The sequence below is a fragment of the Schistocerca gregaria genome, chromosome 8 (genome assembly GCF_023897955.1).
Source record: "Schistocerca gregaria isolate iqSchGreg1 chromosome 8, iqSchGreg1.2, whole genome shotgun sequence".
Taxonomy (NCBI): Eukaryota; Metazoa; Arthropoda; class Insecta; order Orthoptera; family Acrididae; genus Schistocerca; species Schistocerca gregaria.
Genome location: NC_064927.1, coordinates 293509483 through 293537125, shown reverse-complemented (window position 1 = coordinate 293537125; position 27643 = coordinate 293509483). Strand labels below are relative to the sequence as shown.

The 27643-nt window shown below is 39.8% G+C and overlaps 1 protein-coding gene across 1 annotated transcript in view; it reads right to left on the bottom strand.

Moving 5' to 3' along the window:
* The window catches only part of LOC126284161 (uncharacterized), a 440490-nt gene that overhangs the window by 124982 nt on the left and 287865 nt on the right, over positions 1-27643 (bottom strand). Inside the window, exons 4-5 of the mRNA XM_049982884.1 lie at positions 26842-27064; positions 24490-24679 (exon numbers count right to left, since the gene is read on the bottom strand). Of these exons, the coding sequence (XP_049838841.1) occupies positions 24490-24679; positions 26842-27064 (413 nt within the window). The remainder of the gene's footprint in view (positions 1-24489; positions 24680-26841; positions 27065-27643) is intronic.

Here is a 27643-nt window from a genome sequence, read left to right as displayed (position 1 = left end):
TTTATTGTAAGTACACAGTTTCCAACTGTTATACCTGTCTGTGCGAGAACTTTTAACACAAAATATACCTCTTAATGAGCAGATTATGACAGAGTTTTAAATTTAGTCAATAATTTAAGCTTTAAGTCAAATTTTTGTTGCCACTGAAACCTATTAGATGGGCAAGCTGCACCCGAAATTTGCACAACAAACCTTGAATTGGGATAACCTCTTAGCAACATAGATTTGTTGAAATATCGTTAGATTTTAGTGAAATTCTCATTATTACAAAGATTGGTTTCTACAATATAGTGCTTTAATATGTATTGTTTACTTGAAGTGGTATATCCACACCTAATGCTAACCTGAGAACAAGGCAACTGTGTGAAGGTTGTGCCCACTTTGATTATTGCCCAGCACTGCTGTATAGTCACTTTGTTGATTGCATGTTTAGTAAAGTGATGACAGCAAATGATACATTCAGAGCACCCACCAAGCTTGGACTGATATGGGAATTAGGGGGTGAGTAGTGAGGCTAACGAGCAGGTGCACTACATCAGTAGTATGCAGTATAAGTTGAGAATTTGTGTCTAAAGGGAGGTGTACTAGAGTAGGTCGTGCAGTAGTTGTATGGCCTAGTGGTCAGTGCATCTGCCTAGTACGCAGGAGACCTGGGTTCGAATCCTGGTCCAACACAAATTTTCAACTTGAGATAGATCAATGCCCACTAGCAGCTAATGCCTTGAATTCCTTTGTGTTTTGTCAACTGTGTCACAATGTTAACCATACGACATTTATTCAAAGCTTCTGTCCAGCAGCAATCCTGGTACACTGGTAAGACAAACCGAAGGTTGATTTCTTTATGTCTTATCTATTTTGGCTTTTATTTACAGAGCTTGGAGGTCGCAGCAGTAAATTATACTACATTAAGTCTATAGGTAGGCAGTAAAAGTTTATAAAATATACTGAGTGTGCAAAAATACTTCATAAATGATACTTTATTTTAGAGAGTGTTGTATTGGGCTTCTATAGACAAGTGGAAAAACTCTAAAACGCATACAACCATCAATTCATCTTTGCTACAGTGAAACATGTTTCATCTACTGACCAACTGCTCAAAACACTATGATCGTTCCTGCCCTATCCATAAATACCACCATTCCTCCTGTGACACACTATGTATATATACAGCTCAAGGCACACCTGAAATTATCTTTACATCTGTCTGTTTCATCCAATCAAGGACAATGTTTTGAAATTTCCCCCCTAGGAAATTCTGAATAAAGTCATAAATATATTCCGATACTCAGTAAGCTCATATTTTGTTCATTCAATGACAGTGTGGAACTGTAGCAAAAGCCTTCCGGAAGTCAAAGAACATGGCATAAATGTGGGCACCTATGTGTAAGGCGGCCTGAACAGATTTCTGTTTACATAATACATGATGATTTACTTAAAATAAGAGACTCTCATTCTCCAAAAACATCACAATGTGAGAGTATAAAACATGTCAATCAATTCAAAACATTGACTTATAATTATGTGCTTCTGCTTGGTGATTTTTCTTGAAAATGGGAGTAAGTCAATTTTTACCCTTTATTCTTCAGCCATCTATGATAGACTGCTGCTAGAAGGGAATAAGTATTTTTTCACTGCCTCTGTAGAATCTCACATGGTCTTGATGCCTTTCCTTGGTTGAGCAGCTTTTGTTGACTCCATGATCACTTGTCCCGACATCCATCAGTTCAGCATTTGTATGGCCATCTTCGGCAGTGAAACAGTTTTGGAAGACCAAATTCAGTACTTTGGCCGCCTCTAAGTCATCTTTCATTGCTGTGCCAGAATAGATAATGGTCTTCTTACTGGCTTCACAAAATGTTTAAAATTGTATGGGACAAGCAACAAATAAAATTGTTATTTGTAATTATAGCAACACGTAAACCCAGATAACTGTTGATGCTTAAATGAATTAATGTGACTTGTCACACATGCTGAACTCTTCTTTCAGATGTAAATACTGAAGAATGTTTGTGGTGTACTTCATTGCTGTTTCTACAATGCCCTGCCAGGTGATGGGAACATACCTTATCAGTCACTTTTTCTTTACATAAATTAAACAGAATCTACTACAAGCAATAGATCACTTCAACAAATTATGTTACAAAGGCTGTATCATTGTCTCTCATTTGTGTCTCACCACTTTCTCAGTGTATGGCTATATGCTGACATTTTTTAATCCTATTAATTTATATGTTTTGGTTGCATTTCTCCACATGGGCCTTTAATTAGCTTTATTTCCTTTGTTGTTATCTCATTTCTAGGAAATCTAGATATGAATGCAAGAATGTTGTCAACAGCTAACAGTAAACCAAGGTGTGAGAAGTTGCTGCTTCAAGGTACAACAGCAAGGGAGTACCTGGGTGACATCTGAGACAGCGTAACTGTCACAAACTAATCTGGTGGTGATGTACTTCACAGTGCGCATGTCCTGGTCAGGCTGTCCTCTCCTCAGTGTGAAGGGCACACTACGTCCAGATCACAAGCTCAAAGCAGAATGTGAAGCAAGTACTATTGAAGGCCAGCACACACACCTGGAACACACATGACATGTAGTCAGTCGATACCGTAAGGAACTTGACTCTAGTAAGTCATCCTTTATTTTGAGGTGTGGGCTGTTATCTATGTAACACCAAGGCAGACAGACTGAGGAGGACATGCTAGTTATTAGGATTTCAGTGAAGACCAATTAGGAAAATAAAGTATATGTAACAAAGAGAAATTGAAAGCTATCATAATAAGATCATTCTGAGTGTTGCATTCAGATACTTATGCAACCCTCCTGGCAACTGCCAAGTACAGGAGGCATTTGATTGGTTTGAAACTTTGGTGTAAGGTGACATATCTGAGATGCAATACAACATTTAAATTGACTCACACCGACACGATGTGATAAAAAGTATCCGGACATCCCCCAAAACACACTTTTTTCATATTAAGTGCATTATGCTGCCACCTACTACCAGGTACTCCATATCAGCAACCTCAGTAGTCACTAGACATCGTGAGAGAGCAGAATGAGGTGCTCTGGACTTCGAATGTGATCAGGTGATTGGGAGTCACTTGTGACGTGTGTGTACGTGAGATTTCCACACTCTTAAATTCCCTAGGTCCACTGCTTCTGGTGTGATAGTGAAGTGGAAGTGTGAAGGGACATGTACAGAACAAAAGTGTACAGGCCGACCTCATATTTTGACTGGCAGAGACCACCAACAGTTGAAGAGGGTCGTAACGTGTAATAGGCAGACATCTATCCAGACCGTAACACAAGAATTCCAGACTGCACCAGGATCCACTGCAAGTACCATGACAGTTAGGCGGGAGGTGAGAAACCTTGGATTTCATGGTTGAGCGGCTGCTCATAAGCCACACACCATGCCAGTAAATGCCAAATGACTCATCGCTTGGTGTAAAGAGCGTTAACATTGGACGATTGAACAGTGGAACAACGTTGTGTGGAGTGACAAATCACGGTATACTATGTTGCGATCCGACGGCAGGATGTGTGTATGGCGAATGCCTGGTGAACACAATCTGCCAACGTCTGTAGTGCCAACAGTAAAATTCAGAGGTGGTGGTGGTGATGTGCTGTGGTGCACCCCTTGTTGTTTTGCATGGCACTATCACAGCACAGGCCTACATGGATGTTTTAAGCACCCTCTTGCTTCCCAGCGTTGTAGAGCAATTCGGGGGTTGTGACTGCTCAACATTATCGAGCACCTGTTCATAATGTACGGCCTGTGGCGGAGTGGTTACATGACAATAACATCCCTGTAATGGACAGGCCCACACAGAGTCCTGGCCTGAATCCTATAGAAAGCCGACTTTATGCCAAGCCTCACTGTCCAACATTGATAACACTACTCAGTGCAGCACTCTGTGAAGAATGGGCTGCCATTCCCCAAGAAACCTTCCAGTACCTGATTGAATCTATGCCTGTGAGAGTGGAAGCTGTCATCAAGGCTAAGGGTGGGCCAACACCCCAGCATTACCAATGGAGGGCACCAGTAACTTTTAAGTCATTTTCAGCCAAGTGTCCAGATACTTTTGATCACATAGTGTAAGTGGTATTAAACACTGACAGAAATACAGTCTTAGTTTTTCATTTGAAACATTGCAGGGAAACATCTGGAAGCAGACAAATGCTGCTTCACTGAATGGAGTAGATATTTCCTAGTATTGATAAATCACTCTCATATCTTTATTCTCCCAAGAAATAAACAAAATTAGAGCTTAAATAATTCTCATGGCCACTTAGTATAACCTAATTTCATTAAATTAATTTTGCTGTGTACTAATGAGCAAGGTTAATAATAGCATCTAGAAAATCCAGTGGAGATCATAACTGAAAGTACGATGAAGAAAATCAGTTGTATTATGTCGGATTGCCAATTCAGAGTAATCTTGGAACATCTTACTTTGATACCAATCAAGATTTGGAGATACTAAACCATGACTGATTAAATATAGAGATGCAACCACTTGTTTCCACATTACTTTCTCATGCAAACATAAACAATGGTGATGGTTGTTACTATTATTGTTTTCAGTACACAGACTGGTTTGCTACAGCTCTCCATGCTACTCTATCCTCAGCAAGTCTCACTATCTCCACATAACTTCTGCAACCCACATACTCCTGAATCCACTTAACGTATTCATCTCTTGGTCTCCCTCTACAGTTTTTACTGCCCCCCCCCCCCAAAAAAAAAAGACAAATGGTGATCCCTTGCTGTCTCAAAGTGTGTCCTATCAATCAATCTTTTCTTTAAGTCAAGTTGCTCCACAAATTTCTTGTCTACCGGTACCCTAATCTATTCAGTACATCCTGATTAGTTACACAGTCTACCCATCTTATCATCAGCATTCTTCTGTAGCAACGTATTTCAAAAGCATCTATTCTCTTCTCACATGACTGTTTATCCACATGTTTCACTTCCATATATGGTTACATTCCAAATAAGTTCTGGACTTCCGAACACTTGAATCAAAATTCGATTTTAACAAATTTCTCTTCTTCAGAAAAGGTTCCCTTGCCACTGCCATTCTACATTTCATATCCTCTCTAATTTAGCCAGTATCAGTTATTTTGTTGCCCAAATAACAAAACTCATCTATTAATTTAAGTGCATTTCAGCATCAGCTGATATAATTTAACTACATTCCACTATCCTTGATTTTCTTTTGTTGATGTTCATCTTACATCTTTCTTTTCCTTTGCTCTCTCTCTCTCAGAATTGCAGTGCCATTTGTAAACCTGAAAGTTTTTATTTCTTTTCCCTGATCTTTAATTGCTACTCCAAATTTTTCTTTGATTTCATTTACTGCTTGCTCTGCTTGAATTGGCTGACTATGCCACAGACAAAAAAAGATGAACAGAAGATATACAAGGGTGTTTCAAAAATAATATACATATTACAAAGTATTATTTCGTCTAAACTGTCAATCACTGCACCTCGTCTTGGCTATTGAAGGAACGAATACATAGTCTAGTTAACATTAATAGCTGCTAGATGTCCATTGTCTTCTGGTTTGCTTGATAACTGTCATATGTTTAAAATGGCTACTCTGCAGCAGAAATCATTTTGTGTTCTCAAGTTTGCGAAGTGCAATTCAATGATTAGAGCACAAAGATATTTCAGGTTGAGATACCAAATTGATCCTCCAAATAGGTGGAACATTCGCAGACAGTACCGACAGTTTCTAGATACAGGATGTGTTTATAAATGAAAGAGTGCTGGCCACACTCATGTTCCTGAAGAAAATGTTGCACGAATTCAAACTGCTTTCCAATGCAGTCCTTCAAATTCAACTCGTCATTACAGCTGCCTACAACAACAATTTGGCGTGTTCTGAGATGTCGGTTGGTTACGAAGCCGTACAAGTTACAAGTATTACAAGCTCTGCGCCCAGATGAGAAACGCAAACATGTGGCACTTTCCAACGAGATTCTTGATACTATTGACAATTATAACACTTACACACAATGCATCATGTTCAGTGATGAAGCAACTTTCCATATTAGTGATCAGGTAAACAAACACAATGTTCGAATTTGGGGGCTACAGAACCCACATGCAGCCACTGAACGTGTACGGGACTTACCCAAAGTCAATGTGTTTTGTGCAATATCCCGATCATCTGTTTACGACCCATTCTTCATTAATGAAAACATGATTAACAGTCAGCAATAGCTCGCTATGTTACAAAACTGGTTGTTTCTGAGATGCACAAAGACAACTTCATTTTTCAACAAGACAGGGCATCCCCTCACTGGAGTCACGCATGAATATCTGGATGAAACTCTACATTTGTTGCATTGGTCATCAAGAAGATGTTGACTTAGCATGTCTCCGCTGGGCTACATGATCACCACATCTGATACCCTCTGCCTTCTTTCTGTGGGGTTTCGTTAAAGACAACGTTTATGTATCACCATTTCCACAGAGCCTGGAAGAGTTGAAGAACCGGATCCACACTACCGTAACACCAGCAACGAAGGACATGCTTGCCCAAAGTGGAAATCAATAACAGGCTAAGCGTTAAAAAAAAAAAAAAAAAAAAAAACCACAGTATAGAGCATAAAAACTACACTAAGTGCTATTGCCAATAACCTGTAAAGTGGACTAAGCACTATGAACATTTCCAGTAGCGCATTTAAGGCCTGAAAGATGGCACAAAAAGTATGTTCTGACCCACTGGTGCGGCTGAAGTGGACTAAATGCCACAAAGCTTTGTAATTCTTTATTTGCAAAAATTCTGTGCAGTCATACTCAGTTTTTTGGCCTCCAGCAGTTTATTTACATTGTGTGACAGCGATTTTGTCCAGACTGAAAATTGTAAGAGGTTGGAAGTATGTCACATACCTCAAGCCCTTGTAAAACTTATGGAGAATGCGACATCTAACAATTCATTTCTGGTTCTATGTATCAGCCTGCGATTTTTTTTAAAAAGCAGCTGATTCACATATTAACACAAGAAAAATAAATATTTCCAAATGTAGTTGGACTCAAGTGGAAAAAACTGCACCTAGTGTCATCAATATGAGAACTGTGTTTAATGAATTTTCAAGACTGGAGCACCTACAAGATTTTCAAGAAACAGGGTACCACTGACATAATAAAGAACTTTGTTTTACCATCACAACAATGTAAAACTAACTTTGTCAGCTGAAAGGAAAAGGGATCTGCAACAGATGCTGCCGTATTTGAAGGTGTCTAATAGAACACTTTTTATACAGTTGGTCAGTTAAAATTTCTTTGTGCTCCATAAAATAAAACGACAGATTAAAAATAATTGAAACACAGGCTAGTGTATCAGTAAACCTTTTTTTAAAAAAATTATAAACTTATAAATGCCTGAGATATCTTTCACTGGCACTTACCTCATTTTTGCTGGTAACTATGGCATTTAGCTTGTACTGCATTTTTCAGAATAAAATATTTATTTTCACTGATAAAAGAAAGGTAAGTTAAAATATTTGCAATAGTTGGTTGACTTATTGCAGACAATAAATAAAAAATGTTGTTAATGTTTTTTCATTGAAATATATTTCTCAAAATGAAGGAAACTGAATAAATCAGAATCAGTTTTTTTGCACTTAGCCAGTTACTGATTTCCACTCTACAATTAATGTGTCAGATGTCCTCCACAACTGCCCAAGTCAAAACAAGGGTCTGTCCAATGCAGTTAATAAGGTTACTTTAGTTTCAAAGTGCAATGTCAAGTGAAAGATGTATCATAAATTAACAACAAACGAACAATTTATTTTATACATTTATCATCAATACGTGCTTTATGGAATGGATGAACATGTTTATCACAACACAAATTCTCAAATCTCAGAATCAAAACAGGCAGAGTTACCCCACTTCCTGTAACATGTTCACTTTTGCACAATCAGATCTGCATGCTATGTACCTTATAATATATTGTAAACCTAAGTCAGTGGATTTTTATTCACAGTGTCTGTATTTGTTACTGTTATAGAAGGTGTCAAGTATTGGAATATCCTTAAAACTCCCCTCTAGTACAGCCATGGTGTCATATCAGGGCACAGGTTGGCAACCACTGCTTCTCTGCATACATGCATTCAACTAATTTTTGGAGAGAGAGAGAGAGAGAGATAGAGAGATAGAGAGAGAGAGATAGAGAGAGAGAGAGAGATTGGGGGGTGGGCTGGGAAGGATAGGGACAGGAATACACACATCAAATCTCCTTTCAGTACTTTAAGCTGATTTATCTATGCATAACAGTATTTCTTCAGCTATCTGTTGAGTTTTTGCCTCTATTCATAAACCAATTAACATCTCAACTTTGTATATTCTTATTTTACACTTACAGTGTTTGAACAGGAAACAATTGTTCATGCACATAGAAAATTACCACCTTCCATAAAATATAACTGTCATATAACTGTAAACTTCACATACATACAATCATCATAATTCACCAGCCAAATGGCTTAGTCACACCCTGTGTGAACCAGACGATTTTCTAGCCTAATTACTACCTTATTCTACTGATAATATTACATTCAACCTCCGGATTCCTGCACACCATATGTTCTAGTAGTTCTTCAACGTATGGTACTTCCTGAAGCATACTGCCTGGTGAAGCGGTACCTTGCAGACCAAGCACATGTAGCAGGTTTCCTTCCTCAATTTGTATGTGCTGCAAACTTTTCAGTACTTGGAAGGGTGTTTCTTGATCACTGATCCAACAATTGCCTCAAATTTGTGCTCCCACATATCTCCTAGTTTTCTATGCAAGCATGTTATCTGCAATTATCACACTGTTACATTTGTCATCCTGACAGACATGATGAGAGCAGCCTCAACCTACCCAGTGCCTTGCCCTTGATGTTTTCAACGTGTTGCCGCCATGTGAGCCGCCGGTCTATTGTGACGCCTAGGTAATTGGCAGTGTCGTTCCACTTGACTGGCACTCCACACACTGAGACTGTTGGCACGTTTTGGCGGAAGGGGCGATTCGTTATAATAATCGCCTGACTCTTCTCGCCATTGTAGGCAAGGCGCCACTTCTTAGCCCACTCCGTGAGCTCGTCGGTGGCCGCCTGTAGACGCCGCTGCAAGACGTCGACGATCCAGCTGCTGCTGTAGATCGCCGTGTCGTCTGCGTAAAGTGCCGTCTGGACGCGGTTCGCATGTGGCAGGTCGGCAGTGTACAGGGAGTACAACGTCGGACCGATGACCGAGCCTTGAGGTACACCCGCAAGTATACAGCGCTCCGTGGAAATTCCACTGGCTGCACGGACGTGAAAAGTCCTTTCCTGCAGATAGCTCTGCAGGAGCCTCATGTGTGACACAGGTACCCCCAGCACAAGAAGCTTGTACAGGAGGCCGTCATGCCACACGGAGTCAAAGGCACAAGACACGTCCAGCAAGAGAGCGCCGAAATACTTACGTCGGTCAACGGCTCCGAATGCTTCCTCCGTCAGGTGCAGCAGCTGGTGTGTCGTCGCGTGTTCCCGGCAGAACCCGAACTGCTCGTCAGGGAGAAGCCCTTCGGCGTTTCCCTTCCACCACTACGTAATTTCATGTTACATATGTAACTTCTTGGGGCCTCACATACCGTTCACCCATGTAAGCCACATTTCATTTCATCAGATTTCCTAGGTGGGCTCTTCTAGGTATCATGCCTCATCAAGTGGTATCTCCTGTATGAATTTATAAACAGTCTGAAAACGACCCACAAAATGCTACAGAACTAGTCAGACCCTGTAAGAGACTGTCTGCTGGATCATCCTGTTGCGCACTGTCAGGAAAAACCTTGCATTACACATTGATTGCAATGCAGTAGCTGTCTGATGACAGGAGTTCAATAAAAGTGTCTGTGCTCCTGTACTCTCGACAACTATTCTTTCTAACTTGTCCCATCACAAGTATAATCACTAAAAATCTTTTCATTTGAACGACTGAAATGCCAGTCATGTTTAGAGTCTTGGATGATGCTTTATACCTACATAAATTCTGACTGTGATATAGGTTAGATTGTGTTATGAAAATATCAAATAATCCATCACAAAAAAGTGAGCAACAACCTATGAAATATTACATGGATCATCAGGAACAAATGTTAAGGCCTGGCTGACCTTCAAAAGGTTCCAAATGTGCTCTATTGTCTTTTGTATAGCCATTGCTTGTATCTATTCCATATAAACAAATACCTGCCTCCTCATCATTGCCAGCACCACTGTCACTTACGAACACATGTGGATGTTTCTGATGTTTGGTTGATGTACGAGGCATGTTTTTTAAGTAAGTACCATTTTGAAATTAACAAAAAGACGTGTTAAGATATCTCAATAATTTTATTTTTACATGAAAGCCTGTACCTTAATCTACGCACAGTCTGATTCTTCCTTGTTTACGTTGTGTACTGAGTGTTTAAGATGCCTCCAATAATCCTGAGTCCGCCGACTGTGAAGTACGGGCTGTTATAAGATTTCATAGTGGTAAAGGCCTAAAAGCAATCGATATTCATCGTAAGATCTGTGCAGTTTACGGAGAAAGCATTATGAGTGATGGAATGGTAAGAAAATGGGTGAGAGCATTTAAAGATGGTCACACAAATGTGCATGATGAACAATGGAGTTTGGTGCAGAAAGTGGACAATAAGGTTAGAGAAAACAGATGCTTTACGATTTCCTCCTTGCACGATGACTTTCCTAACGTTCTCGTAGTGTTTTTTATGGCATTTTGAACGAGCACTTGAATTACCGAAACCTGTACGCACGTTGGGTACCGAAAATATTGACGGGTGTGCACAAAACCAAACGTTTAGACAGTGCATTGACTTACCTTGAGTGGTACCACAACAACAGTGATGATTTCTTGAGCCAAATTGTTATGGGCGATCAAGCATAAAGTAAAATGTCACACCAGAATCAAAGCAACAGTCCATGAAAGTTGAGCAAGGACATTTTGCTGCATGACAATGCCCGTCCGCATGTGGCAAATCAGACCAAAGATCTCATCACATCATTTCGATGGGAAACCATATATTGTCCTCCGTGCAGCCCCGATCTTGTGCACAGTGACTACCATCTGTTCCTGCACTTGAAGAAACACCTGGGCATTCAGCGTCTTCGAAGACGATGACGAAGTCAAAACAGTGGTGATGCAGTTAACAAGTCAGGCGGCAGACATCTATGAGCGTCTTAAAAAACTGGAACTATTTTATAACAAGTGCCTCAATATTGACGGAAATTATGTGTGAAAAGTAGATTAAGGTACAGGCTTTCATGTAAAAATAAAATTGTTGAGATAATTTTTTTTAATTTCAAAATGGTACTTACTTAAAAAACACACCTCGTAGATGGTCCAAACTAACTGCTAGAATTATCACTCTTGACATTCTCTGTATCACTTGGTACACATCACCCTCAATCATGAATGTAGATGTAAATCATGAAAAAATATCACCAATGCACAAATTATACTGCCCAGGCCATGCCATATTGTGCATTGAATCCTGGCATGTAAGATCACCTTGTTACAAGAAGATTTCAAAGCTATCATGATTGTAAAAGTAGTCAAACACACTGACACCAACATCTACAGTCTTCCTACTCCGTACCAGGTCAGCAAATAATCCAAAATTTACCCAAAAATGAGTACAACAGGCCATAAACAATGCCTGTGCAGGAAAATGGACATTTCCATACCCCATCTGCTGCTCCTGGCGACTGTAAGAAGGAGATTTCCGGGGCATGTCATCAACGTGTTAAGGTGAAAACAGAGGAGAGGACTCTGTATGGACAGATGGATACAGGATTGTGAATCCACTGAACACTTAACCCTTTTGCAGTCAGCCATTTTGGAGTGGTGTGTGCTAAAAATGTAATGCGTATTTATACTGTTACGCTACATTCTATTTAAACTGCCATATCACACAGTATTCACTTTAAAAATATGAAAAAATTACCACTTATCCATAAAAGTATGTAGAATATTATGGCTTACACAGATTATGATAATGTTTCAAATGAATTTGATTGTGAAAGTCCAAATATTTTTTTTTTAAATATTATAAACTGGACTTTGATTCCATATATCCAACACTGTGCTTCAATTTAAGAAGGCTAACTACAGTCCATTACACACATTTCTGAGTAAAATGACATGAGGGATATGAAATTTTTGTTATTATTTAGAAAGATAATAATTATTTATGTGAAGAGAACATTATAGAATTTCCGTGTCTACAATATGACTTTTATTACAAACAGTTCTTGACCTTCTTTTCCTTCCCTCACTAGTACACACACTGCATCTTGACTCTTTCTTCTCTGGAAGTTTTCTCAAACCTGGAGCACCACGAGGATCATCAGTTGCATTTTTTTCTTGCTGCCATTCATCTGACAAGGCTTCAATTATCATTACAGTATATACACATCTGGAAACAACTTTCCTTCCTTTATTATGCTCGTTGTATAATATATAAGAATTCAGCACCATTCTTGACATTATGTTAAAAGCTACCTTCGTCCAGTAACGAAGAGTTCACCTCTCATCCAAATACGCATACAGCATCATGTCGGATGTGTCTATTCCACCCATATACTGGTTCTACTGGTGTATTATTTCTGTCTTTTTTACTGTTTTATTTTTATTTTGGACTTCAATGTCACCAGCACCAACTTTACTTGACAATAAGGGAATGGAGGTGTGCTGGGATTTTTCCCTCTTGGTAAGCACATGCTAGTACCAGACCTGGCTTACAATACATCTTTTCCCCAATTCCAAATTTCTTTCTAAATTGCTCTGGCAAATATTTCCTGTTCTTTCTTACAGTGCCAGTAATGTATGTACCTAATTTGTAGAGACTTTTTACAAGTGATACTGACATGAAAAAGTTGTCCACAAAAATACGATATCCCTTGTTCAAATAACTGCCCAAACGCAGTAACTTCTGGACAACACAGTAACCTAAGCCATGTCTTGCAATCTCAGCCTTAACTTCTTGGCTTTTGGCGCCTCTGTACGTATAAAATCCAAGACAATAGTGTGTTATAAAGTCACACAGCATCCAGAATTTGATTCCCTATCGGTGGTGGTGTTTGTTTGGTAAATACAGTAATAGGGAAGTATGACATTTACAAGGTATATATGTGGACGAGGAAAAAAAATTCCCGGATTTCCCGGCTAAAAACACACTTCCTCCCAGATGAAAATACACTTTTCCATGTTAAGCAACAGTATACTTTTCCTCGGAACTATAAAACTTATTAATCCTGTCAATGGTTGTGGTTTTATACACCGGCATAGAATTTCCCAGCACTTTCGATGTGCAGCAACACGTACACTGCATATTTCGTATTACAAAAGTATAAATTCGAATTTCACCAAACACCGCATGTTACTTTCCGAAGGATTGAGATCGAGATTGAGATGTGCTTTTGTAAGCCAGTCATAGCTCATGTCAAGCGATCTCGCCAGCCAATGACAGCGGATATTCAGAGCATAGAATACGTGATATGGTCAGCCAATAGCAACATCACTGTTAAGTAGCGCGAACACACAAACAGGGCAAAGTAATGGTTTAAATTAATATACATAGTGTTGCTAAAAGAAAAGAAAAGCTTTCACATAGCCTATAATATCGGCCTCCAAGATTAATAAGCTGCAAGAGCAGCTAAGCTTTCACACAGAATGTTGATCTTCTTTATGCGTGTTACACTTTTAAAATATATCACACAAATGTGCCAGTAAAATTTTTAACGACGACGTAAGTATCTGATCTTCTGGGCTCAAAAATATGCTAAATGGTCGTTCTCAAAGACTTGAATTTTGAATGAGAGTCAAACGCTCTGTGATTTAATAAATTCATCGGACATTGGCGGACACAGTTCATCTTGTGTAAAAGGAAATTAACTTTACTTGAAGGTAACACTTTTCAAACAACCATTCAGAATATTTTCCCACGACCTGTTAGAAATAGTCATTTCAGCAGTTGCGCCAGATGACAGGCGTCGCCGCACTTGCGCAGCTACGATGACACAGGGAGCCCGTATGGTCGTTCATGTAAAACATTAAAAGATCTTACATTATGTCATAAACGAAACAAGACGTTAGGGGAGCATGGGAATTTTGTGGACTCTACTAAAATGCACATTTGTATGTCCAGATTCAGATGTAAATTTTCTTGGAGTACCACTACCGCATTATCTCATGTTTGGTTCTTTATTATGGCATAATGACATACGTGCAACACAATGAAAACATGAACTTGAAATGTAGTGAAACGTTGAAACTAGGCAATAGTGTGGAATTAAACACTTTGTTTCAAATAAATTAACTGCCTCAGCAGGAAAGATTAATAAAAGTCAATTTTTTTAAACAAACTAACACAGATAACTTCATTGTTCTGCGAGGCGGCTAACGCTTTGACGGTCAAGAAAGGTAGAAAGAAAATAAAATCTGAAACTAATAACTTATTTTAGCCTTCTGTAATTATGTGAATTTTAGCCTTCTGTAATTATGTGAATGTATTTTAATTCACTTGATAGCTCCCGACCACAGAAATCCGTTTTGTTTTCATTTGACATGAGGGCAATAAACAAAGAGGAAACAGCAAAATCACTTAACAGAAACACGGGTAATGTGGAGACTTCCACCTCCCCACTACAACTCAGACTGCTCTGTGCATCACGTCCAGATCTACAATATTTCCGAACCGGGCCAATATTAGATAATGGCGCTCCCCCTCCCTCGAGCGTTTGAGGTAGGACGCCAAAAATGTAAAAAATCGACTTTTCAAAAATATCTTCATATTGTAGCTAACATCTTTCTGAAGAGTCTGATACATAAAACATATATGATCGAGGGAACGTAAGACATGTTATTTGGTGGTAAGTGTGCTGTAAAGCAGTGCTAAGCCTCTTCACAGAATTCTTCCATCGCACGCCTCTGTATTTCGCTCTGTGGAATTCAAAGGTGTAATATTTTGTAATGGGTGCCATAAAACTGTGGTGCGTCTCCCGCTCCCAGTCGGCCAGTTTGACATCCTGTCCCTCTTAAAAAAATCTCGCAATTAGTAGTGTATGGGATTATTTGTAACCGGGGGTACAAGAACTCTTCAGAAAATTTTCAGTCTTTACTGCCTTTTAGATAACAACTTGCTGTTCTGTGTGACATAAAATTAAATATAAGATACATAAAACGAGTGAAGACAAGAGACAAGCAAGACAGTACACATTTCTTCAATCCTTAAATCCTAGCTTTTTTTCTCTCTAGTCTTGCCACAGTTTTATATGGCGTACTTTCCTTTCTGGGAAAGAATGTATTATGCCATCAAAGTTCGTCAACGTTTTGCTACATGAAAAAACGCAGAGAAGCTGTTAATACAAATAGTACCCAAATAATCTGCTAGATAAAACGAAAAAGGCCTGCTTAATATTGAAGCAATCATTACACACACCAAATAAACGGGACTGTTTTGGCACAAATGGTCATTTTTATAACACGACAAAACATAATTCACGAAGTACCAATATCAAATGCCTATTAGGCCTACTACAAGCAAAAGGTTTTATGTTAGGAAATAGTTTCACATTTCATTCCTACTCTCTAGCTTCTGAAGCATGAAATCGAAAAGTAGTAGTACGAAATATTTATACCAATTTAGAATCGTTATATTCTTCCGTTATTTGTTACACTCTCCCTTTCTTCTCCTTCCTCATTCTAACAAACAATCTTGTCATCACCAATTCTATAACTATTCCTGCCAGTGTCAAAATTTATCCTCTGGTTAACTTCACTAACCATGCCACAGTCACCAGTTTAGTTATACCGCATTTGTTCTCCAGTTAGGCATTATTAAGTGTTCGTACAATGAGTTTTCTGCACTACTCCCAGAATAGAACTTTAGTGGCTGCTAGCCGGGGACTGTGGAACTGGCTCAGTAGGGTACCGGTCAGGCCAAAAATTTTCTTTCAAAATTTCATTTTCTTGGGTACACGAAGAAGACAATACGTAATCTTAGTTGCCCATTATACCTGTTAGTCATTTACTTCCACTCTGGTAGTCTGAATCTATGGAATTCGCTAGTAATCATAACAATGCTAAACATTTGCAAACTCAGTCAACGACATAAAGAGTGATTGGCATTCACCCTTTCTGCTTTATTCGCTCAGCTCATATAGACCCGTCACCTTTTGTCTGTAGGAAATTTTATTTCTAGATGTGATGGGGATTCCAATCACAGAGAAATCACATACACTATGCACGCATTCAAAAATCAACTCATGATCCATTCAGAAATCAACTTAGAATTTGATCAAAAATGTTCAAAAACCAACAGGGGTGTGGTCAAAATCATCTGAGTAATTGATAGACCAACGTGCACTGGATGCTAGGCGCTTTCTGAAACAAGGCCTTTTTCCTCAATATTATGAATTTGGTGACCCCCCCAAACTGCCGCCCGGGACATATAGATACCCCGGTTTGCCCCCGCCGCCTAGTTCCGGGCCTGTTGTGCATACGAGAATCTGTCAGCTTAGGGGCACCAGGAAAAATTTTCCGGATAGCATCTGGCTGCTTGCTGCTATTGCATATACAGCTAACTGCCACACTTCTATAGTCAGAAGTGGGAGACGGTACTACTCACACGCAACTCAACTGCACATGTGCATAAGCTTGCTAAAGCTTTCCCGGCGTACTGATTGTTCCATAAAAATACAAGAGAATCTAATGTAAACAGCTGGGACATTGCACTCATCGGACAATTTGTTATTATGAAACATTGCATAGTCTTCCTAAAGCCTTGACACAGTTCGCTGTTCGCAGGCGCATGTATGAGCACTGTGTTTTGTTCCTGTATATGGCACATTTCCATTGCAACTTAGGTTTTATTTTCGTTTTTTTTCTCTCGTTCGTGTTTTATTGCTGCGGTATTATTCTGCATTAGCGAGATACAGTAATATTCTTTGTTAGAGTATTGGTTCTTACTAGTCAAAGTAACAGAAATTTAACTGAAAACTAAAACAGTGAAAAATCCCCAGAATTCTATAAAATTCCTGGGTTTTCCTGGTTTTCTCCCGGATGAAAAAATTCCCAGGCTTTTCCTGGATCTCCCGGGTCGTATGCACCCTGCATTTAGTGTCAACTAGACTCTCATCAATACTAATTTGTCCATGAGGTGTGTAATGAATTATTAGCATGATTCACCAATGGCTGGTACCTGATACATGGGCCATAATCAGGATGGGCTGGTTCTGGACATTTCTCACTATCCACAAGATGAAAGAATTTCATCAGATGCCTAAATCAATGGGCAGACAACATTTTACCAAACCATGGAAATGCCTGTGAGAGTTTTGTGCTCCAATATGATAACATTGTGGGCCTTTTATTGAGTTCCATATTTAGAAAGCAAGCAATGAAACCTCTTACCTCAGTACTTGTCACATTCTTCCATTTCTTACATGGTTTGGACAATGTAGCATGTTTAGTTATAAACTGTTTAGCTGAGCGATTCGTTTCAGTTGCAATAAGCTGAAGCAACGTTGTAGTAAAGAATAGATTGAAATGTTCTATCACAGGAGATCCTACTGGTGGCACATGTTTTGGTCCTGGCAGCTCTTGAAATGGATGTGGTAATGGCTATAGTGTTTCAGGCGCAAGTACTTCAGTGTATTGTACATCTTCCATTTCGTCTTCACTTTCGTTCACAATATCGTCAAGTACATCACTGTCACTTTCTGAACTGTTGCTACTTTCGCTAAAACACTCTGTATCACTAGTACATCCTAAAAGTTCACAAATTTCTTCGGCGGTAAGTCCTCTGTTGTGGCCTGATGTAGGTCTCTCTCACACACACACACACACACACACACACACACACACACACACACACACACACACACACACACACACACACACAAAAAAAAAAACCACGGAGAAAATAAACTGTAAACTTTTATTGTGAAGAAAAACACACAGAAACAATGATAAATAACAGCACTGCACAAAATCAAGAATGTAGAACGCAACAACAGAATGTAAACAGGTACTATGAATCACTACGTCAACAAACAAACGATGCAAAAGCAGAATAATCGAACGCTAATATTTCACCAAAACGATGCTCAATTGTCGATAGCTATCGATCTACACATAGCTCGATTCAAAGAGCATCTGTACTCTGCACGCCAACACTATCTAGCGCCAATTATGTAAGCTAAACAAGACTAAGCAGAGTACCGACGAATCGGCACCCTGACAGTATTAGCGTCAGTAGGGGTAACGACAGATCGATACCTTGACATTCAAAAGGTTAAAGAAAATGAAAATAAATTTCCACTTGCCATTTTACAGTGTTCGGTAGAGGGTGGAGAATTGGGTTTGTCTAAGGCTACAGACATATCAAAACATAATTACCCATGACAGTGTGTCCAACGAAATACAGAAATTGTGCACAGATTTTATTTTTCTTTCACACTGTAACAAATGAGTTAATAGAAAAGACTGAAATACGTAACAGTATTAACAGTCTACAAAACTTGATAATCTCATGATTTCAAATGTCGTCTGAGAAGGTCACTTTAGGACCCGGCCCCATTTAATTTTTTCGCACATAACAGAATTTTTTATGTCAGTGCGCGGACGTCAGTTTCCCGAAACAGTTTGACATAGTTCTCAAAAAAACTGAAAACAACCTTTGAAGTTAATTATATTTTCTAGCACCATTAAATAGAAAATGTTTGTAGTTTTTTGACTTAGTCAGTAGCTCACTTCATAGAGTAATTTGACTAATTGCAATGTCACTTGTCAGAATCTCTCTAGTAGTGTCCTTTTTTAAATCTATATTTATTAATAAATGCAAATGGATAATTAACGATCATCAATTATTATTTTTTCATAAATATAACATTTTTGTTTTCAATTAATGGCCACATGGAAACAAATTAAAATTTGATACAGTTATGCGAAATGCATTTTTGTTAAACAAAACAAAATGTTATATGAGTTTCTATTTTATGTCGCATTTTAGTATCAAATTTTAATTTAGTGTCCATACCCACATTTTCATGTGGTATTTTTCTTAAGAAATTATGATTCCCTGTTTGTTAACGAGCATTTCCACTTATTAATAAACATGAAAATTAAGGGACTTTCCTACTAGATAGATTCAAACCTGCAATGTTATGATTTCAATTCGATTATGCTAACACTACAAACTAAGCTACCAATGAATCGATTAATGAACCACTAACATTTTATGCATAACAGTGCTCGGAAATAATTTAATCAAGAAAAGAAGAATGAAACAAAATCCCTATGAAGTCCGTACCTGAGTAGAATTTCCCCTCAAGATGATGCTAGTAGATACAAAATTGGCAACTTCATACTTTTATAGCCTGAAAACTGAACTTTAAATGTAACCCACCAATCATAGCTCTTCAACATTTTATCACTTTTTTCCTAACAAACACTGTCAACATTGTCAATGCCTACATTTGTGAAGGGTTTTATTTACTTATTAATTTCTTCGAATACTGTCCCAAAAGCATCCAGCATTTTGACAAGTGTAGTTAATTATCTTGTTTATCAGGTAAACGCATGCGATCCCACAAAAATGAATCCTCAGTATGCACACACACATATACAGGGCGTTTCACAATTACTGTTACAGCCTTCTAGCAGTTGTAGGGAGGACTTAATAAATCAAGTTTTATAAGGAATCCACATCCTGAAATGTACCATCTGGATATAAAATTTTCACAGTGCGCACACAAAATGATAACAGGAAGCCACTGTCAGTCCCTGCTATGACAATGACATAACATACCATGTTTGCCCAACTTCAACAATGGCTGTGAAAAACTACATTCCCCATTAGGACGATTGACTGTGGGACCCCTCTGAAGCATTAAGTTCTCGACTTTGATGAGGACATCCTTTGTCACTTGTAAGAGAACACAATCATGAGTGCTCAAAACATTGCCCATGCTAGGGATCCAATAGAGTACACAGGTCACATCTCACTGTCTCTACTGTATATGTACTATGAAGTGTTTGGTTTTCAAGTGAGCCAGTCTTCAAACGTATATTACATCCAAACTATACATTTACAGACATGCATAACTTATTGCAACTTCAAGTACTAAGTCCCCTCTGCAACCCTAAGTCTGTAAGAGGAATTTTGAAACACCATGAATAGCCATTATAATATCAAAATAACCCTCTTTTCCTTTTTTCACAAATAGATCCTCTCAATGACAACTGAAACAATTTACAAATTCTATGCTTTTGTGTGAGTGTGTGTGTAAACACATGTTGAGCCATTGGTGCTTTTATTTGGAGGGGATGTAGCCAACATTTGAACTTTCCACGATTACCCCCATTGTTGAGTACAGTATCACTGAAATTTGTTGAAGATTGTTTCCCTATACATAGAACAAAAATTCATTTTTCAGCTTCTTGTGCTGAAGTAATCAGTTTTAAAACTTAATCTCTGATGTCTCATAAAAATTCTAGGTTCTGCAGAACACAGCTGCACAATGTCTGCTGCATTTGATCAAATAAAATGTCCTTTATGGACAAATTATGGATTTCTATTTCATTATTTTTATTACTATTTTCAGGAAGTGTATAACCACTATCTAATCAAAAATTTTACATTTTGTTGTCCAATACTTTCTTGGGAGAAAGTCACAACAATTTCACATGTTCTTATAGTCTAAACAGTATTAAACAGGAGTGATCTGCGTTATTACACGAAACCAAAAATTATCTTTTTATCAAAGTAAGTTTGCATGGATTTTCCTTGAATAAAGTAATGCTTCCAGGCTTGCTTTAAAATATTTACAGATTGTAAACAAACATATTAGATCATGACATCTCGTGGAAATCGGGTTTTTAGCCGGATATCAGCGTCTTCCAAACACAATATTTTGACGTCATTACTTGAAGTCTTCATCAGGTGTTCCCTGAGACTGGCTGCTTGCTGTACCGGGTCGCATATTTATGCCTGCCCGGTGCCTGGTGTTCAGTTAACCATTCCCTAGTCAGTCCGCGCCCACGAGTCACGCTATCCTGCCGCTCTAGGTGTTCCCTATTCCGTCCGCGCCCACTCTGGCCGCCTCCAACTGTGGTCGTGGCCTCCTGGTGTTGCCTTCTAGGTCAGCGCCCGTGAGTCGCGCTCCCTGACACTCCGGACGTTCCCTATTCTGTCCGCACCCACTCTAGCTGCCGCCATCTGTGGTGGTGGCCTCCTGGTGTTCCCTTTTCGGTCTGCACCCACGAGAGGCGCTCCCCTGCCGCTCTGGACATTCCCTATTCCGTTCGCGCCCGCTCTGGCCGCATCTGACTCCGGCTGGGGCTTCCTGGTGTTCCCTTCTTGGTTCGTGCCCGCAGTGTGCGGATGTCTGAGGCTCGTTGTTGGTGTTGGCAACATATTTTCTCCGGTATTGTTTCAGCAGTTCAAATGCCAGGTCCCACGCAGTGCTTAGCTGGTATCCTGCTCCCCGGTTAATCAGGTTTTGTGCCATCTTTATCTCTATAGATCAGCAGTTCAAATGCTGGGTTCCACGCAGTGCTTAGCTGGTATCCTGCCTCCCGGTTAATCAGGTTTTGTGCCACCTTTATCTCTATAGATTCAGTGATGACACTATCCCAGAACCTGAGGGTCTGGACCATGACCTTGGTGTTCTCATAATCCATGGAATGTTCCAACTCTAGGCAGTGTTCTGCTATTGCTGATTTTGTGACCTGCCTTAGCCTGGTATGTTGCTGGTGTTCCTTACAACTGATTTCCACCGTTCTAGTCGTTTGGCCAATGTAGGACATACTGCATTCAAAAGGAATATTGCAAATGCCAGGCTTCCTTAAGCCCAGGTCATCTTTAACTGTTCCAAGTAAAACCCTGATTTTGCTAGGTGGGCAGATGTTGATGTTATGTTTCATTAGTATTCTGCTGACCTTGGCAGAAACAGGCCCGGCATGCGGTAAAAATGCCAGCTTCTTGATTTCTTCTTCTTGCTCATTCTCCATTGTATCCTGACATCTGGCGGTATGTAGAGCTCTGCGAATGTCCCTGGATGAGAATCCGTTGTTAGCAAACACTTTTTGAAGATGTTCAAGTTCCTCTGCCAGGCTGTCAGAGTCAGACAGTATCTTAGCTCGGTGTACGAGTGTTCTAAGTACCCTGGTCTTTTGTGCTGGGTGGTGGCAGCTATCGGCCTGTAGGTATAAGTCAGTGTGTGTTGGCTTTCGGTACACACTGTGGCTGAAGGTGACATCCGCCTTCTTCTTCACCAGGACATCCAGAAGCGAAAGCTGACCGTTCTTTTCTAGCTCCATGGTGAATTTAATATTCGGGTGCCTTGAGTTCAGGTGGTCCAGGAAGTGTTCCAGTTTTTCACGACCATGGGGCCAAAAGACAAATGTGTCATCAACGTATCTCAGGAAGCATGTTGGCTGGTAAGTGGCAGATGTAAGAGCCTCGTCCTCGAACTTCTCCATAAACAGGTTGGCCACTACTGTTGACAAGGGGCTACCCATCACCACCCCTTCAGTCTGTTCATAGAATTGACCTCCACATAGGAAGTAAGTCGATGTTAGAATATGCTTACACAGATCCAGCACAGCCCCATCATACTTCTCACTGATTAAGTCAAGCGTGTCCTTAAGGGGCACTCTGGTGAACAGGGACACCACATCAAAACTGACCATTAAGTCTGCATTTGAGAAACGTAGGTTTTTAAGACGTTCCACAAAGTCCCGTGAGTTGCGCATGTGGTGTGCACACTTCCCCACATATAGTGCCAACATTTTCTTGAGATATGTTGCAGCTGGGTTGGTGGCTGCCCTAATATTGCTCACAATGGGTCGCAGTGGTACCCCTCTTTGTGGATTTTAGGTAGTCCATAGAGTCTGGGTAGTACTGGGGCCTTGGATTTCAGTTGTTTGATAACTTTCTCAGGCCAGCCAGTTTCCTTCAGCAGAGACTTGGTTTTTCTGTCCACCCTGTCATTAAATCCTGCTCTAGTGGATTGTGAGCCGGGTCCTCCAGAAGTCGTCGGATCTTCAGGTCATTGTCACCTTTCTGCAGTATGACTGGAGTTCCCTTTGTCTGCTGGTAATACCACCATGTCGTCATCTTCTCATAACCTCCTGAGAGCCATCCTCTCGTCTCTTGAGATGTTAGACTTAGGCGGCCTGGCTCTGGTAAGGGCTCTGCACGTCTCTCACCGAATCTCTTCAGCCGTACTTGAGGGTAGTGTGTTGACGACTTGTTCCACAGAGCTGATGAAACTGACTACCGGTAGATCTCTAAGAGTGACAGCTACCCTGCAAGTTCTTGGCAGGCGCCAAAATTTCAGCTGAAGAGATACACCGGAGAAGAAGAAGAAATCAAGAAGCTGGCATTTTTACCGTATGCCGGGCCTGTTTCAGCCAAGGTCAGCAGAATACTAATGAAACATAACATCAACGTCTGCCCACCTAGCAAAATCAGGGCTTTACTTGGAACAGTTAAAGATGACCTGGGCTTAAGGAAGCCTGGCATTTGCAATATTCCTTTTGAATGCGGTATGTCCTACATTGGCCAAACGACTAGAACGGTGGAAATCAGATGTAAGGAACACCAGCAACATACCAGGCTAAGGCAGGTCACAAAATCAGCAATAGCAGAACACTGCCTAGAGTTGGAACATTCCATGGATTATGAGAACACCAAGGTCATGGTCCAGACCCTCAGGTTCTGGGATAGTGTCATCACTGAATCTAGAGAGATAAAGATGGCACAAAACCTAATTAATGGGGAAGCAGGATACAAGCTAAGCACTGCGTGCAACCCGACATTTGAACTGCTGAAGCAATACCAGAGAAAATATGTTGCCAACACCAACAATGAGCCTCAGACATCCGCGCACGGCGGGCACGAACCAAGGGAACACCAGGAAGCCCCAGCCGCAGTCGGATGCGGCCAGAGCGGGCGCGGTCGGAATAGGGAATGTCCAGAGCAGCAGGGGAGCGCCACTCGTGGGTGCGGACCGAGAAGGGAACACCAGGAGGCCACGACCGCAGTTGGAGGCGGCCAGAGTGGGTGCAGACGGAATAGGGAACACCTAGAGCAGCAGGATAGCAAGACTAGAGGGGTGCGAACCGTCTAGGGAACGGCAAACAGAATACCAGGCACCGGGCAGGCATAAATATGTGACCCGGTCCAGCATGCAGCCAGTCTCAGGGAACACCTGATAAAGACGTCAAGTAATGACGTCGAAACGCTGATATCCGGCAGAAAACTCGATTTCCACGAGATGTCATCAAATCGCCAGGAAAGTCTAAGAAATTACATATTAGATCATCATCATTATAATTATTAAAAGTAAATCTCACTGGCATCATAGCATAAAATTTAATTAATGGTACCCTTAATACTGAACATACCAACCACAATTAAAAGGTATGGATAAAATCTTACCATCAATAATGTGTCTATGAGAAAACCAAGGCGTATGCAAAGAATCCCTTGCTGTGAAAGACGGTTGACCATCTCTTCACAGTTTACACTACGTCCGCATACAAGAACCCAATCTACTTCATATACCAGGGTGAAAATATCTGTCCTCCTGGATATATGGAAGTATTTTGCTCCACCAGCCTCCAGCAATCTGTAAACAAACTATTGTAAATGATACACCAGAGATGAAATTAATATATGTTGATTTTTTTCGTCTTATGACTCCCTCAATGAAGAGAGAAATACAGGACAGTTCCAAATGACTATACCAATTTCAAACAACCATAACCATTCAACCTAAAGGAATACACTGATAAGAATTATACACAATGAAAAACAGTTCAAACTTTTGATTGTTGTGCATGTGCAATGAATTTTAAATGAGGTACGGATGTTCACACAGTTTCAAATCAATGTCTACTGAACTGTTGGACTGGTCATATTGAACATAACAATACTGTGTTCTGCTCTCTGCCACCTATAGTACAGTCACCAAGGGATGATTCCGGGCAGCTGTCACTGCTGCTGCTAACTTTTAACTGTGAAGTGTAAATGGCTGCTGGCATTAACAATAGAGCTGTGAAAACACTGAGGCGCTGCCATACAGATGTCAACAAAATCTGTGCTATGTGATTGGTGGAGATAAGATGGTAGAAGAAGCCAAGCCAAGCCCACTGCAATCATCAGGGATCTGACCTCTTCAACTCTTCTGTAGATCTCTGGACCTGACAACTTTGGATTTCTTTTTATGGTGTCATGTGGAAGACAATGCTTATGAGCTCCCTCTGCTAAAACCATTCCAGGCATTAAAAGGTGCATTTCTAATGTGCCTGTGTCAGTGACTGAAAGTATTCTTCAGAATTTTGGCCTGACATGGATTATCACTTAGGTGTTGTCCACATAAACAATTTAAAATCTATAAAGCACGTTTTAAAAATTTCTGAACTTTCTTTTACATTCTCCATAATTCTTCATGATGTACTACAACAAAACAGGAAAAGAACAGACAAGTATGAGTAGAACACATGCTCCGAGGGTTCTGCACAAACTTAATTATGTGTATAGATAATTAATTACTGGTGCTCAATGGCCTGCTGCAAGTCTTTATATTAGATACCACTTCACTTCACTTCACTGGCTTGTGTGTCCGTAATCTACATACTTATCCAGCCGGGAAAGGGGAGCTACAGTATAATGTGATATTCAAACCACAGGTTGCTTCTGGCAAGGCCACACATTATTAAGATATGTAAGTTAGGTCAAAATGAAGACTGGGAAATTCATAGTCTGACAGATTTTAAACTTGAGTGCTACTACTAGGCCATAAGGTCTGACACGCAAACAAATGCTCCATCTATAAATTTTGCTGAGTGAGCGTGCAAGTATCCAGATATGTGAGACATGGCCGTATCTTTTGTCTGCATTAACTTAGAGGCTTTAATTTCTCACACCACTGAGGGACTGTAGATCTTAGTATGTGACAAATTTCAGCTTGCTAGCTCTAACCAGTCCCAAGAAAAAGGAGAGCAGATGGACAGATTTACAGATGGGTAACAAATGACAAAAACAAATGCCAAAAAGTATTTTTTTGTGATAAAATTACAAATTCACAATTTTAGGAGATTTTCTTTTACTGTGAAACTTTGCTTTTTGTCAAATTTCATGATTCCAGGCAATAGGAAAGTACCCTATAGGTTTTTATAAACGAGTTTCTGACTATTGAAATGTGTGACCTCAGTGGCCGTATCTTTAACTGCAGTGACTTAGAAACTTTAAATTTTTCACACTGCCAAGCAATTGTAGCACATGGTAGGTGACAAGTTTGAAGTTTGTACCTGGGGCCATTCCAGACAAAAACAGTCTTGACAGACAGACCGACAGACACAAAGACAAACAAGAATGTGACCCTACAAGAGTTCCTTCCGAACTTAATGACTGGGATATGAACCCAAAAAAAATCTGAAAACAGGAAACATTTCCAAAACACCTCATTCAACAAATAACTACATGAAAATAATGAATGACAGCAATGAAAGTTATTTCATAAACAAACCTTTTTTTTTTCTTTCAAAACCACACAGAATTCAAGGACGAGTTTATCATATCAAGTAATCTAAGAGCATTAATCTTAAAACACTTCCACTCTGATTTGCTAAACCATGACTTTTCCAAGTACAGCAAAAGCATGCACATTGAGCTAAGCATTCAGGAGGCCAACAGACTGATGAAAAACTGTATACACACAGAAAATTTCTCAATCAGTAATGCAGAAAAATACAGCTGCATCAAATATGCTACCAGTAACACACTCACCTAGTAAAAACACTTTTGCTGACAGGATCGCAATGGTCAGTAAGGAGACCAATCTTCCATGAGGAAAGGTTTGGACTTCTTCTAACAAGCGCCAACTCTCTATTCCTGCGTGCTGCACAGCCCATGAAATCTGTCTCCAGCTTCACCTCATACTGAAGCTCATCTAGCCACTTAAGCTGTTCATAACTATCTGTTATATAGAAAATATTCACTATCCACAGACCTGAGGAAATTATACTTATTATGCAAAATGTTCGCAATGGCGCCAATAAATTCTATGAATAATACAAGAAATGAGTTGAAATGTAATACTACCAGTACACTAATATTTTAAGAATCAATGTAAAACAACACAAAATTCTTAATATCCCTACTCTTTAAACAGGACTAATTTGGATGGAAGGAAGGAGGGAGGGATGACAAGAGGTCAATGCCCTGACAATGATGATGTCATTAAGAGAGAGAGAGAGAGAGAGAGAGAGAGAGAGAGAGAGAGAGAGAGAGAGAGAGAGAGAGAGAGAGAGAGAGAGAGAGAGATGGAATTTTGAATTGGTTTGACCATTATGCTTTTTCAGGAGGACAGCAAACTACAGCAGTGTAATCAGCACATTTATTTAGAATGTATCATTCTGAAACACAAACTCTTCATAATATTCTTCATGTCAGTTTCAGCCTCAAACATGTGCTTCACACTCAACGGTTATGTTTAAAATGCAGAGATCATCCACTAACAAGGAATCCCTTGAGTGCTATGTCGCAAAAGGTCAGTGATGTTTATGGCATTCAACACCCCACATATTGT